This window comes from Leptinotarsa decemlineata, unplaced genomic scaffold (assembly GCF_025532065.1).
Source record: "Leptinotarsa decemlineata unplaced genomic scaffold, Ldec_3_MD MMD2_P_RNA_scaffold_12, whole genome shotgun sequence".
Classification (NCBI taxonomy): Eukaryota; Metazoa; Arthropoda; class Insecta; order Coleoptera; family Chrysomelidae; genus Leptinotarsa; species Leptinotarsa decemlineata.
The window spans coordinates 10,742,824-10,759,411 of NW_027412526.1; the positions used below are offsets into that span (position 1 = coordinate 10,742,824).

Here is a 16,588-nt window from a genome sequence, read left to right on the forward strand (position 1 = left end):
GAACTATCATTCCAAAAAAAATCAGGCCCAATTGTCCACTCAGTGTTATGATACTCGGAAAAAATGTCATATTGTACCTTTCATGTCAAAATATTTTGGACAAAGATCACCGAAGGAACACAACTCTTTTCTGTATAAGAGATAACCAGCATCAACAGCTTCTTTTTTATTAAAAAAAAAACATATTGGATTTTCTTCAAGAAAAATCTAGAAATCTGAATGGTGACATTATAGATGGATATGATCAATAATTTATTTAAAGACTCAACCTCTGACGGAAGCAAGAAACTCTTTCGAAGGTTCGAAATAAATGAACATTTTAATCTAGCAGATCGCTATTATAAAATTCATGCAGTTATTGTTCACTGTGGTTCTGGCGTTGAATTAGGTCATTATTACGCCTTGGTCAAAGACGAAACGGACTGGTTTAAGTTTGACGATAGTCGTGTCACGAAGTGTTCTGGCGATGTATTGAATCTATTGGAGCCTCTGGAGACACCCTACATTTTGTTTTATGAGAGAGAGGACATTGGCAGATCAAGATCTTCATATGATGTGGTAAACTGTTTCAAACGGAAATTGACATGGTTTCCTTGTTCATCACTCATTTTTGTAAAACAGATTTCGTTTGATGTTTCTCAATTAGTCACAAATAATACAATGAAAAGATAATTATTAAAATACTCCTCAACCATCGAATGAAACTTCTCTTCAAACAATAGTTTTATTAACGCTGAAACACGAACTGAAAATAATAAACCCATAAATTAATGAGTTAATTTAATCGTCAGTGTATTTCAAAATATGTTCAAACACATCTCCACCTCTACTTAAACAAACATGTAATCTCTTCAAAAGATTGTCATGAGTAGCGCTTCTGATCAAGTCTGGAGTCAAACTATTGAAAGCAGTTGTAACTCTCGATTTCATATCTTCCATTGTTGTTATTGGAGTAGAGTAAACCATATTTCTAATGAAATCCCACACGAAATAATCTAACGGATTACCATCTGGTGTTCTAGGAGGCCAACTAAAAGGTCCATTATTACCAATCCATCTGTCTTCGAAGATTTCGCTGACTGAATGAGAATTATGGGGTGGAGCACCATCCATTTGGTACCATACACGTTCTCTTCCTGGTCTATTATTTAAAATCATTTGAATTCCATTCCTCAGTAAATCTTCATAATTTGATGCATTCAAATCATCATCATAAAACTCGATATAAAAAATTGACTCATTCTTTATGGCACAAAATACATTGAATTGCCATCTTTCTTGAAAACCCCTTTGGCGGACAAAATGGGGATTTTCTGGCGCCCAATAATAACTGTTGTGTCTATTGAAAACTCCATTTTTTGTGAACTTGGCCTCATCTGTCCATATGATATTGTCAAGGAAATGTTCATTCTCTTGAGTCTTGACAAGTAACCATTCAAAGAATTCCACTCTACGAGGTAAATCAGTCTCTTTCAAATGTTGGACACAGTAGAACTTATAGGGATGCCATTTATGCTTATTAAGAATTCGACAAATTGTCACGTAGGGTATACCTATCTCCCTTTCAGCCTCGCGCAGAGAAGCATTTGGAAATGCATGAAAGTATCCCAAAACTGTTATACCATTGTCATCATCATCCACTTTAGTCTTCTTACGAATGGTTTTTGGACGGAAGGTTCCATTCAACTACAGTTTTTTAGTAGTCGATTTATCACATTATTATTCGGCTTCGGAAGTTGTGAATATCTTTCATGAAATACTCGTCATGTTCTACTTGCAATTCTATTGCACTCACCATAAATTATTAATAAATTCAAGAAATCTTCATTACTGTAACCTAATCTTGACATTATTCAATTATAATTGGTAGCTATCACAATCAGTCAAAACCACCAACGAATGTCTGACGTTGAATAATTGGTTTATTTATTTTTCGAAAAGCACACTATTGAAAAATATTGATGTGTACTGTTGTACGTTAGAGACCAATACCTCAATGTATACAAATTGTAACTTTTTCTAAGGTAGGTACATACCAATTTCGAATTGACTGATCTGAGACAGTTAAAAAACTGGATCAAAAAGAAATATTACTGAGTATAAAAAAAAAGTTGAATATCCAAAATAAGTGATGAATTCAAAAAAACGAGCGAGAAAACCACGTCAGTTTCCGTTTGAAACAGTTTATCTCGAAAACGGTTCAAAAAAGAAATAGTATTATCTGAACAAAGTTAATCTAAAATTGGATGTAGAGCTCAAAAATGTTAAAAGATACAGGGTGTTCTATTTGAAAAAATTGAGTTCCACTCATTTTTTCATGATATCAAAGTATCTGAATTTTTTGAAGACCCTGTATGAGGCAAATGAAAATATGACTCGGAGTGAAGATTATATACGGGGTGTTCCATTTGAAAAATCAAAGAAGCCGCTACTTTATAGTAGAAACGACAACGCCGCTTCGTCTGAAATATTTTAGGCGTGTAGGTCATATTCATTTATGCATACTGTGAAATTTTCAGGTTGATCCGTCAAATAGTTTGTCAGAAACGGCTAATTAACGCTCATCATGAGAAGCCCTGTATATAATATCCCTTCGATTATCAACTAAACCAACCGCTACTGTTTTATGGTCCAACTTACTTCAAATGTAAACAAACTCTCCATAACCTATCATTACTCGCCACCGCCCTCGCCCGCAAGTTGTACAGAAAAGAATAGTACGATACCCATGTATTGTATTGGTATAGTCATGGCAAATCTGTCTTATTATTACTCTGAGGGCAAAACACACTGAATAAATGACAACTAATTTGACAGATGTAGCTTCAATAAGATGCCCGTTATCAAATGTCAAAGTTTGTTGGAAGGCCGTATATTATATGTGTGCTTAAATATACAGTGCTAGTCAAAAGTCCCCTCCCCCCCTCGTATCTTTTGAACGGGTATACTTCTAATAATGAAATTTGGAGGGTGGAAATAAACGGATGTAGGCTTCTTAACTGGTCATAACAGGTGACGCAATAGTCATAAATGACGTCACAAGGCCACTGTGACCAAAAATTTTAAATGGGACCCTATGGCAAGTGACAGCTCGTTTGAAAGGTATTGAAAATACCTATTCAGTCATACCAATTTTGTTTGGGTTTCGGCTGATTTTGATTGATAAATTGAAGAAATACGAAAATTATAGTTTCGCATTTAATTAATAAAGATTTAAGAACCAGTTCTTATAATAAGTGTTCAAAATGTGCTCCATCTACTTCCTGGCAGTAATGCATCCTCTTGCTAAACTCTTGTCGTACTCGTCCCAGTGTGTCAGCGGAAATTGCCCTACATTCTTCTACATATCGTTGTTTCAGAATGGCAATACTGTCAGGTGCTGTAGCGTAAACCTTAGATTTCAAGTACCCCCATAGAAAAAAATCTAATGGTGTAAGGTCCGGTGACCGAGCTGGCCATTCGATCGAACCTCGTCGTCTAATCCATCTACCACGATATTCTTCATCTAGGTAACGTCTTACTGCACCGTAATAGTGTGCAGGAGCACCATCTTGTTGAAACGTTATTTCCAAGTTGTCGAATTCATCTGCATTATCTTCTAGAATTTCAAGAATTAACGCCTCAATATCAGTTTGTAACATCTCCAGATACAATTCACCGGTTAAGTTAGCATTGAAAAAAAGAGGCCCAACTATGTGGTTTCCCAAAATACCTGCCCAAACATTTACTTTTTCTGGAAATTGAGTATGTTTTTCACGAAAGATGTGAGGATTTGTGTCACTCCAATACCTCACATTTTGAATGTTAACATTTCCATTGAGAAAGAAAGTACTTTCGTCACTAAAACAAATTGTCTGTATGTAGCCTGGTTGTTGGTTCATTTTATCGGACATAGTTTCACAGAATTCTAGTCTTCGGTCGGGGTCATCATCTGAAAGTTGGTGCACCATTTTTAATTTGTATGGATGAAATTTGTTTTCAGCCAACACCCTATGTACTGTCCTTTGACTGACTTCACAGATAGACGCAACTTGGGCTGTGGAAGAAGTAGGGTTCACTACCATTTCTCCAAGTATGTCAATTTTTTTGTCATCACTAATTGTTGGTCGACCAGATCGTTTGGCATCTTGAACACTACCTGATGCTTCAAACTTCCGAAGAAGCTCCCTCAAATAAACCCTCGATATAGGGCGATCGGGGTACCTCTCATTAAACAGTCGTTCCGCTGCATGGAAATTGTTTCTACATTCACCAATTATTAAGATAGCTGCTACTTTGTCGGCTACAGTACGTACCATTTTGCCTATGTAAACACTTAAACGTCTCGTTAAACAATAGCTTAGGTAAATTTTCAAGGTATAAACACTTTTGACAAGTAGATAATTCAAACACGTCAACCTTTTTGACAATGAACCAGAGGCGTACTTTAAAATCTTTATTAATTAAATGCGAAACAATAATTTTCCTATTTCTTCAATTTATCAATCAAAATCAGCCGAAACCCAAACAAAATTAGTATGACTGAATAGGTATTTTCAATACCTTTCAAACGAGCTGTCACTTGCCATAGGTTCCCATTTGAAATTTTTGGTCACAGTGGCCTTCTGACGTCATTTATGACTATTGCGTCACCTGTTATGACCAGTTAAGAAGCCTACATCCGTTTATTTCCACCCTCCAAATTTCATTATTATAAGTATACCCGTTCCAAAGATACGAGGGGGGGAGGGGACTTTTGACTAGCACTGTATATGCAAACTGGTGAAGTAAATACGTGTTTTTTACATCCTATTTATATTTTATGTATTTCTATCAATGTCTTCCATTTCGAAAAGCATTACCAGTTATTTATTCATTCATTTATACCGTTTGTACTTGTTTTGGCGTTATTTTTAATCCTGAATAAATGACATTACTATTATTATTGTGTATTTTCTTACTCATTAATTGAAAATATCTACTTATTATAATATTCTCCGCATTGTGATTGTTTCCAAACTGATTCTACTCGTTGTGAAATTTCCTGAGGGCTTTGACGGTTTCTACGCTTGCAACAAGTTTCAGGAAACACAGTTTGATTGATTGATTAAACAACCCCTCCGCTAGCATCCACGACCCCTCTCAAACCTACCGTAACGATTTCCAGCATCTCTTGCCTGGAAATGTAGCCATTGCCGTCGAGGTCGTACATGGAGAAGGCCCACTTGAGCTTTTGCTCGAGCTTCCCCCTTGAGGTGACGGAGAGGGCGCATAGGAACTCCCGGAAATCGATGGTGCCGTCGCCGTTGGCGTCGAAAGTGCGGAAGACGTGCTCCGCGAACTTGGACGCGTCACCGTACGGAAAGAAGTTGCCGTAGATCTTCTTGAACTCGTCGACGGATAGGTGACCGCTCGGGCAGTCCTTCAAGAAGCCTTTGTACCATTCCTGGATTTCGGCGTCTGGAACAACACAATAAAATCAATCTTTGGATGATACAAAATATATCAGACGAATCACAGACAAAATATAGTTAAAAATATTGATAATAATAATACGAGTTTTATATTTCGGGATTAGAGAACAAAAACAAATAATAATCATCACTTTATTGTTTTTCAAAATATTCCCCATGAAGATCTTACATTTTTGCATGCGTTTGAACATGCATTCTGAATGCAACCAACCGCTTCTTCAGGTATCGAAAAACGTTGACCTCTCAGTTTTTTACGTGCGGGAATGAAAAGAAGTCATTCGGTGCCAAGTCAGGACTATACGGCGAATGACTCATCAAATCGACGTTTTGGGTGCTCAGAAATGCAGTTGTTTGAGCCGATGTGTGAGAGCTCGCATTGTCGTGGTGAAGAGTGATTCGTCTTCGGCGGTTGGTTTTCCTGATTTCTTGGAAGACAACCGGCAAACAAATGATTGAATACCACTCAAAATTGACTGTTCTGCGATGATCTAGTGATACGGTTGCGACATGTCCAGTTTTTCCGAAAAAACAGGCGACCATTTGCTTGGAAGTGCTTCGTGCGCGAATAACTTTTGTTGGATTTGGCTCCTTTTGAAACATCCATACAATCGACTGCTGTTTACTTTCGAGCTCATACGCGTAAATTCACGATTCATCACCTGTCACGATGTCATAGATGTATTTCGAAGCACCGCGATCGTATTTTTTGAGCATTTCCTCCGACCAATCGACACGAGCCTTTTTTTGAGCGATTGACAAATTGTGTGGGATTCAACGCAAAGAAATTTTTTTGACAGTCAAATGTTTATGCAATATTGAATGTATGCTGGTCCCACTAATACTTAAGGTTGTCTCAATCTCTCGATAGGTCACATGACGACCTTGCAATATCAGTTCGCGCACAGCATCAATGGTTTTCGGAACAACAACTGATTTTGGACGACCTTCAAGGAATTCCTCTTGGAATGAACTATGACCACGATTGAATTCACCATACCATCGATAAACACTAGTCCTTGATGGAGCTTCATTGCCAAAAATTGAATTAAGTTCATCCATGCACTGTTGCTGTTGAGTTAATCCACGTCGAAAGTTGTAAAAAATAATCGCACGAAAATGTTCACGATTTAATTCCATTTTCGCGCCGAGGTGAATATTTTAAGTATCTGTAAACAACACAAATAGCGCGCGTATGTCAAAACGTTTCGAGTCTTAAACAAACCAAAAATCATTGACTCTGACAGAACCCAAAAAACAGATTTTTCCAACTTGTTTTGCAAAAACGGCAAATTAAGTTTTTATCTAACAAAAAAAGTATCGACGGACACTTATCATTTGAAATAATAAACTGGGAGGTAGCATTACAAATAAAAAAGTCATAGTAAGCCGGCTGATATTAAAGTTCGTGCAGACTTTGACAATAGTCTGTATTATTGTTTACAAAGCAACGGAACCCACTTTGAACATTTACTTAATTGACATTTTTAATAAATTTTTAGTTCAACAAAAACCTCATTGAATATTCCATTTAAGCCAAAGTTTCACAATTATAGCTTCACCGTGTACAATTATTATTTATCGATTGGTAGCTAAACTTGGTTGTATGAGGATTAAATACCAACTAGGATCGATGTTACGTCCACTACAGTTTGGTTTCGGTACTGCAGGTGGATGTGAAGCTGTTGCTCATGCTGCTTGTAGATATATTAATCTTCATCCAAATCCCGATTCAAAAATTTTCATGAAAGTAGACTTCAAAAATGCCTTCAACATGATTGATAGAAACATCATGCTTCGTAAGGTTAAAGATTCGTTTCCAGGATTATATCCCTTCTTAAGTCAGTGTTATAAATCAGCTTCCTATTTTAGTTTTGGTGAACATCTGATTCTGTCTGAGAGAGGTGTTCAACAAGGTGATCCCTTAGGACCTGCTCTTTTTTGTCTAACCATCAACGAACTTACTAGAAGCTTATCATCCGAATTTAATTGTTGGTATTTGGACGATGGCTCAATCTTGGACTTGAACTAAATTTTGAAAAATTCGAGTTGATTACTCTTTCAACTCCGAATAATATTTCCGAATCCATTTTGAAATTGGCTCCTGGCATAAGAATTTTGGAAAAGTCTAAATGGAGTCTTCTGGGTGCTCCTCTCCCTAAAGATTCACTTTCAGAACATCTTCGAGAAAAACGGGAATCACTCAAATTGCTGACCACCAGATTGAATGAACTTCCAAAACACGTTGCATTTTTTCTTTTGAAAAATTGTTTGGCAATTCCAAAACTCATGTATGCCCTCAGATGTTCCCCCACTTGGTCAAGTCAGTTAGAGCTTGACGAATTTGATAATTTACTCCGCCACACGACGGAATATGTTACAAACAATCATTTCAATAATGATTCATGGCTCCAAGCAACTCTTCCTGTAAACCTTGGCGGATTAGGGCTACGTTCGGCTTCTTCCTTAGCTTTACCAGCTTTTCTGTCATCAGTCAATAGTGTTTCCGATCTTATCGATTCCATCCTTCCTTCAATATTCATCAATATTAAAGACGTTTTTTATTCTGAAGGTGAATCACTTTGGCATGCTGCAACTAATATTGCTCCTCCTACAGATAAAAAGAAAATACAAAGTGTATGGGACCGAGCTCTTCTGAACATTATAACTGATAAACTTCTGAAATCTACAAGTGTATACGATAAGGCTCGTCTGAAAACAGCAATGATCAAGGAATCGGGTGCTTGGCTGAATGCTTTACCTGTTGCTTCTCTTGGAACACTATTAGACGATGAATCTTCCAGAACAGCAGTAGGACTTAGGATGGGTTCATCTATTTGTGTTTCTCATACTTGTGTTTGTGGTAGTATAGTTGATGAGAAAGGTACACAAGGTTTGAGTTGCATGAGAAGTGCAGGGCGTACATCTCGACATCACCAAGTGAACGACATATTGAAACGAGCTATGTTGTCAGCGGATGTTCCTGCAATTATGGAACCCTTAGGTACCAGTCAAGATGATGGTAAACGACCAGATGGTATGTCTCTCATACCATGGAAATACGGTGAACCTGTGGTATGGGACTTCACTTGCGTTGATACGGTCGCGGCTTCCCATCTAGCTGAAAGTTCCAAGTCTGCTGGAACTGCAGCATTGTCTGGCGAGAAATTGAAAAGAAAAAAATACCAAAATCTTGGAAACAACTATCTGTTTCATCCAGTAGCGGTAGAAACTTTTGGTGTTAATGGCCCGGAGTGTCTGTTATTCATTCATGAACTCGGAAGGAGAATAGGCCAAGCAACGAAAGATCACTGTTGTACCTCTTTTTTGATGGAAATAATTAGTATTGCTCTTCAACGTGGCTATGCTGCTTCAGTACTTGGAACTATTCCTCCTTCACATAATTTTGATGAGATCATGCATTGCCCTAATTTCAGTACGGAACTGAAACCTCTTCGAAACAAGCCGATATATGTGGATATTCATCAGTCTCCTATCAAGGTTAATTCACAAGTGATTGTTCCACCTTCTTTTATTTCAGTGCGGTCAGTGGACTCAGGTCATTCTTGCCCCCCAAATATGAGTTGCAGTCCTTGTAGAACTGGTTCCCTTTCAGTGGAAGAGCTTCATGAGGCAAGAGCCGAATCGATCCCTCTACGAAGGATCGATCGCAGCTTGAGAAATGGTTCTTATGGAGATTCTGTGAAACATGTTCTTCCTTATGTATCAGTAGATAGTTTTCCTGAAAATCTAGAGAAGAAAATTGGATTGGATGATTTAGGAAACACTTGCTACATGAATAGCATTTTACAAGTGTTGTTCATGACGAAGAATTTCAAAAACGAAGTTTTAATGATGAACGAGAACGGGAATGTTTCCTACTTATTCATCAAACTCAAACACCTGTTTATGCAGCTGCAGTTTCGTAAGAAGGTATCATCTTTCCCTCCAACCAATTTCCTGGAGTCTTTGAAGTCCACTAGATACTCGTTAGGACAACAAGAGGATTGTTCCGAATTCTTGGGGTTCTTGTTGAATACTCTTCGTGAGCAAAACAATAGCAAAATCAATACTCCTGACCGCTCTGGACTGAATGATTCCGTAGAGCCCATCTCGTCTTGTGTTTGTAAATCTTTTGCTGAAAAAATCCTCACTTGTTTACTTTGTGGTAAATGTTCAAGAAGTACCAAAAACTCATGTGAATTCCTGGAACTTCATCTAGCTTTTCCTGATATGACAGTCCGTGTAAAGCTTATTGTTAAATCATCTGAAAATCGAATTTTCAACAGGTGATGATCGACTGTATTGTCAAACATGCGGCAAACTAACTGACTGTTATAAGGAAACAAGTATATCTGAGACACCAGTCAATCTAATAATAACACTGATGATTTTCAAACAAGACTCAACCTCTAACGGAAGCAAGAAACTCTTTGGAAGGTTCGAAATAGATGAACATTTCAACCTAGCAGACCACTATTATAATATTCAAGCAGTCATTGTTCACTGTGGTTCTGGCGTTGAATTTGGTCATTATTACGCCTTGGTCGAAGACGAAACGGACTGGTTTGAGTTTGACGATAGTCGTGTCACGAAGTGTTCTGGCGATGCATTGAATTTATTGTAGCCTCTGAAGACACCCTACATTTTGTTTTATGAGAGAGAGGACATTGTTAGATCAAGATCTTCAGATGATGTGATGCTGCAGGTTTTTCCGGGTTTTCCTGCAGCTGAAAAAGCAAATGCGCCACTGAAATCAATGAAGTCGCCCCGGAGGGCCAATTAATTTTTATTGTTGTTTTTATTTTATTTTTATCGTTGTTTTAATAAAATATTCTTTTATACCATTGGATATCATTTTTCATAATCATAGTCATGTATCACTAGTAGGGGTTTGCAATTTAAACTTTTTGGGTTTTGGTGGGTGGGGCCTAGTGGGTTGACGGGGATGAGTTCTCTGTCATGTCACTTTATTTGCCCCTTACTACCCTAGAAACGGTTTCAAGCATTTTTCGATATCAGCTTTCGTTCGTGAGATATAGCTCATTGTAAGTTTTAAAATTGACACACTGTATAGTAGAATAAATATTCATTGAGATATGAAGCTACAAAAATAAATGCTGTGGCACTGCTTTGAGAGGAAAAATTCAATAATAACACAACCAATCAACATAGAAAATGTAAACAACAAAATGGCTATATCTCCATCTAACATAATGATCAAGTCGTAGAATGCAAAACACTGATTAATACAGTTCGAACGATGCATCGATTATCGAATCGAACTGAAATTTTAATGACACCAAAAAGAGTGATCAGACTTTAATGTCAAGTTCGCATGAAATCGGGCGAAAATACCTCTTGCATTAGAATTTCAAATGAACGTGATCAAATCCCTGATATGCGGGGATTCGACATTGGAGCATAATAACCAAATATTTGAATTCGCTTTCATCGAGTGGGACGGCGGAATTCATGCTTGATGCAAATTTCAATGGCTTTAATTTGAATATGTCGATGGAGACTATACAGAGTGGTCCAACGAAAAGTATGCACCTTGCTTTTCTCCTTTTTTTGCAACTCAACGCAAAAATGCTCGGACAGGTCAATTTTGCTTTTGAGGGGGATATATTTTAGATGTATTTTTCTACCTATGCCTTCAACCCCCTAACGAGGGTGAGTAACAACCCTAAAATTTTAAATAGAAAGTGGGGTTGAGTGATATATCATTTGAAAGGGCACAAAATTATCTTTCCAATGATACCTAATTTGTTGTATTTCACCCAAACATGTAGGTATTATGAAGAAAAACAACTACACCCAGTACTTTGAAATGTGTAATTGACTTAGTAGAATCCTACGTCAGCAAGTGCTGAAAATGTGACCCATTTGCTTCCATACAATAATACAGATTTTGTTCAAATCCATTCCTAACATTCTGTAGCATCAGGTGTTATACTTCTGCATTCTGCTGTAATTCGTTGGCGAAGATCTTCTATGGACGCGGGCTGCGTAGCAAAACATTTATTTTTCAAGTGTCCCCAAAGAAAAAAGTCTAAAGGCAATAAATCAGATGGCCTGGCAGGCCATTCGATGGGGCCTCTCCTTCCAATCCACCGTTCAGGAAACCGGTCATCTAAAAACTCTTACCGGAGCAACATAGTGAGGAGGTGTTCCATCTTGCTGGAAATGAAGCCGATCATCATTATGATTTTGGTCATTTTCAATTATTTCTGTTATTAGAGGATCAATTCTATCTTCAAGCATGTTCAGGTAGACCTCACCAGTTGAATTTCCAGGAATAAAAAGTGGCCCTACGATATGACTACCTAATATGCCACACCAGACATTGATTTTTTGAGGGTACTGGGTATGGACCTCTCGGAATAAGTGTGGGTTACTGTCATCCCAGTAACGGCAATTATGCCTATTCACAGCTCCATTAAAAAAAAAAGTACTCTCATCGGAAAAGCACGTGTTGAATGATAGGTGCGGATCATCAATTAGTTACTGGCTCAGTTGTTCACAAAATTGCAGCCTTCTATCAGGATCATCTTCATTGAGTTCCTGTACTAATTTAATTTTGTACGGATGAAATGTATAGGCTTTAAATATCCGTATTATGGACGAACGGGAGACACCTGAGGCTGACGGGTACTTTGAGTATGATCCAATTCAACATGTCCCAAAACAGCCACTTCCACTGCTTCATTTCTGATCGGTTTCCGTGGCTGGTGTTTCACATTACAGACAGATCCGGTATCGACAAACTTTTGGACTAACTTGGCAACGTACGAATCATTCACATTTTTCCCGGGATGACTGTTATTAAAGAGGCGAGCAGTAAGTCTAGCACAACTATTATGTTTAACAATTTCAACTCGTTCAGGAATGGAATAAACCATTTTTACAGTAAAGTTGAAATAATTTCAAAAGCAACCGAACTGAATCAATGAACGTTTGCCTAAATTCTTTTTGTACACTTATCTGCTGTTGTTATTTGAACCAAAAAACGCACGAAAGAAATTGAGGAATGTAGTAGTGATAAAAATGCCGTTTTTTCGCATTTTCATTAACACCAAAAATATCGAGTAAATGTTCTTGCTTTTTTTATAACTATTCAAGTAAATACAACAAATTAGGTATCGTTGGAAAGAGAATTTTGTGCCCTTTCAGATGATATATCACTCGACCCCACTTTCCATTTAATATTTTAGGGTTGTTACTCACCCTCGCTAGGGGGTTGAAGACACAGGTAGAAAAATACATCTAAAATGTGTCCCCCTCAAAAGCAAAATTGACCTGTCCGAGCATTTTTGCGTTAAGTTACAAAAAAATGAGAAAAGCAAGGTGCATACTTTTCGTTGAACCCCTCGATATGATGTAGATACAGGGTGTGAACTTTAAGGCTATAGGTTGAATTTTGAAGGACAGGCACTCAGAACAAGGTACAACACAGTGGTTTGTGAAATAGAAAAACAGGTGTACTTAGAGGTCTCCGAAAAACACACTTGTTTTGCATTCGTCGTCAAATCCTTTTTGAGATGACCGAATAATAGTTATTTTTTGAAAATGAATGTACTGTAATTTTCTTTTATTCATTTCAAATTTAATTTTTTTTCTCGAAAGTCGAGTTTAAAACTGCTTTGCTGAGACACCGCTCATTCCCTTCTTTTTTTTGTATTTTCTGTATGTTCTCATTTACTTTTTAACCTTTTACCTAACGTATCATTTTCAGCCACACAGTCCTCGACACGATACAAAATCTTGGAAGATTCGTGAATTTGCATCTTTTTCAAAGTGTACTACTATTCTACTAATCAAGCCCTACTTATCATTTGATACCCATACTGAGGTAGTTTTGAAAAAATATGTCATCCGCCATTTTGTAGCTGCGGCCATCTTGAATATAATGATAATAATAATATTTATTTGCCAAATCTTCTTAGAATCATTACATTGATTATTGAAAAGCATAAAGGTATCCTAAGTACATTTATATACAGGGGTGCGCAGCAAAAGTCCGGGATGAAATTAATATCTTTTTAACCAGTATTTTAGGAAAAAAACGCTGAAACACGTCAGTTGATTTCACGTTGTACGCATTTTTTGGCAATAAAATGAAACATTTTTTTTTCAACCCCTTAGCTGCAACCCTCCCCAACTTTTTTTTTGAATGCAAACCTATGTCGTGTATGGGCTCATTGAAAAGCTCGTAAAAATGGAATCTGACTATACCCTCTATTTTTTGTTTACTCATGCGGTTAATACGAAATGAGAAAAAACTCTTTTGAAACCAAAAAAGTTAGAAATACCTACTTAGTGCTATCTACGGGTGAATTAACGTTGCAAAAAACAAATAAGTGGGGATGATGTACATTGCTCAACAATTGCCAAGGATCACCAGTACCTACCTACTTTCTAAAAGTTTACAAAGTTCAAGAACAGACCAACCGGGCCAGGCACCACAACAAATTTTATTGATTTATGTGTAAAACTGATAACGTAATGTAACATCAACATTCAGTGGATTTTATTTTTTTACCAAAAAGTTACACATAAAATTAGTTCCATCCCAAGCAATTGTTGACCAGTGTACCTCAAAAAGAGAAAAAGGTTGTTGCATTTGTTGTACCAAAATGAATCCCCTGCTAGGAACTATTGTCTTGACTCAGTTTTAAAATTGTGGCATTTCTGGGTGAAATTGAAAATATGTATGTTTAGTTTATTAATTGGGTACCTTCAAAGTGTTCTTTTTTAATTTGCTAAATAAAAATGGTATTGTCAGAGAGGCAGCGTATCGAAGTCTTGATTGTTGGGATGTGGGGATACAATGCGGAGTCAAAGTGAGGTGTGTACTTTATTTAATGCAAAATATCCGGAAAATAACATTTCCCAGGCTACTGTGAGTAAGATCTTACACAAATTTGAAGAACATGGTACAGTGAAGGACTTGCCCAGAAGTGGCCGGCCACGATTGGGAGGTTTTTGAAAACAGAAAAATACCACCCATATGGGGTATGTCTTGTCCAAGAGCTCTTGGAAGATGACTATGACAGGTGTTCGCAATTTTGTGAGGAAATAATGAGGCGATGTGACGAAAATAATGGGTTTCCACTCAACATACTCTACTACTTTTTATTTACATGGAGTAGTTAACCGGCACAACTATCGATTCTGGAGTCAGGAAAACCCATACTGGATATGCGAATCTCGTACGCAGCGTCCTCAAAAAGTAAATGTATGGGCAGGCATCATCAACAACAGAATATTAGGGCAATACTTTTTTGAGTGAAACCTTACAGCTGCACGCTACCTAGACTTTTTACGCTTTGAATTAGTCCCTGTTTTAGCTGTTATGTTTTCCAATGAAGCAGATCCAGATATCCCCACTGAAACACTTTGGTTTCAACAGGACGGCGCTCCCCCACATTTTGGTATTAATGTCAGAGAATATCTCGATGACATATTTGCAGGACGCTGGATTGGACGACGTGGTACAATTGAATGGCCGCCAAGATTCCCAGACTTAACGTCATTAGGTTTATCAAAATAGGCCGGCTAATATTCAAGATCTAAAAAGCAGAATTAGAGTGGAATCACATAACATACCGGTTGAGGCCATTCGGAATTCCGTAGACGGGTTTTACCATCGCCTAGGAGCCTGCCAAGTAGAGGGTGGAGGCCAATTTCAGCATCTGTTACGTTAATTCACCCGACGATAACACTAAGTTAGATATTTGTAACTTTTCAAAAGAGTTTTTTCTCATTTCGTTGTAACCACAAAAAAAGGGTGTGGTGGGAATCCATTTTTTACGAGCTTTTCCATGCGCCCATACACGACATTTGCATTTGAAAAAAAAAGTTGAGGAGGGTTGCAGCTACGGGGTTAAAAAAAATTCATTTTATTGTCAAAAAATGCGTACAACGTGAAATCAACTAAAATACTGGTTAAAAAGATATTAATTTTAATCCGGACTTTTGCGCACCCCTGTATAGTGTACAAATAAAAACGATTGTCACTCAGTTTCACATGAAACCCATCTGAGGAAACAAATGTTTTTCTTTGTTTCGTTTTATGAGAATCATGACTTTTCTACTTCATCAGTTTACAGCCTGTTATTGCGAAAATGAATAATTTCCAAATTCTCTAGTAAGCTTATAAGAGGAAAAATTAAAACTAATCAAGAAGAAAATCTAAAGTAAATGGAACTTCAAACGTTCCAGCCAGTCTCTATATACCTACACAGTAGGTTTAATGGACTGACACCTATCAGAAAACAACTACTCCCCTGGCTAATACCACGAAGGGCGTTGGAATATATCCGACAGGCGTCATTGCAGGAATTTTCACAGAAAATGTCCTGCATATGCAATTGGCAATACAACTGAAAGAGTCGACCTTCAGTTATGGAACGGGCACACTTGCAGACCGGTTTCGGGCTTATTAGCCACTCATCAGTGCAAGATAGTGACCATCATCGACCTGAAGTCAATGATATTCCACAATTGAAAATCGGAAATCTCTCAGAGTATTTCATTCCTCTTCCGAAGTTGGAGCGAACATCGCAAATGTCACTCCATCTCGTGGACGAGGTACTAACCAACTGCATATCCGTAATTTGCCCGATTCCTCTGAATAAGGAAAAAAACTTTCTTATTAGTCAGTGGGCTATGCTTGAAGACTGGCCGTAAACAAATCTAAAGTAAATGGAACTTCAAACGTTCCAGCCAGTCTCTATATACCTACACAGTAGGTTTAATGGACTGACACCTATCAGAAAACAACTACTCCCCTGGCTAATACCACGAAGGGCGTTGGATTATATCCGACAGGCGTCAGTGCAGGAATTTTCACAGAAAATGTCCTGCATATGCAATTGGCAATACAACTGAAAGAGTCGACCTTCAATTATGGAACGGGCACACTTGCAGACCGGTTTCTGGCTTATTAGCCACTCATCAGTGCAAGATAGTGACCATCATCGACCTAAAGTAAAGTAAAAGAAATACTCTGAGAGATTTCCGATTTTCAATTGTGGAATATCATTGACTTCAGGTCGATGATGGTCACTATCTTGCACTGATGAGTGGCTAATAAGCCCGAAACCGGTCTGCAAGTGTGCCCGTTCCATAAT

The 16,588-nt window shown here is 37.7% G+C and overlaps 1 protein-coding gene across 2 annotated transcripts in view; it reads right to left on the reverse strand.

The window, feature by feature from the left end:
- Nca (neurocalcin homolog) overlaps positions 1–16,588 on the reverse strand; it is a 363,981-nt gene that overhangs the window by 12,913 nt on the left and 334,480 nt on the right. For both annotated transcript variants that reach the window (XM_074174020.1, XM_074174021.1), the window contains exon 3: positions 5,132–5,439. In XM_074174020.1, coding sequence (XP_074030121.1) covers positions 5,132–5,439 — 308 coding nt within the window. The remainder of the gene's footprint in view (positions 1–5,131; positions 5,440–16,588) is intronic.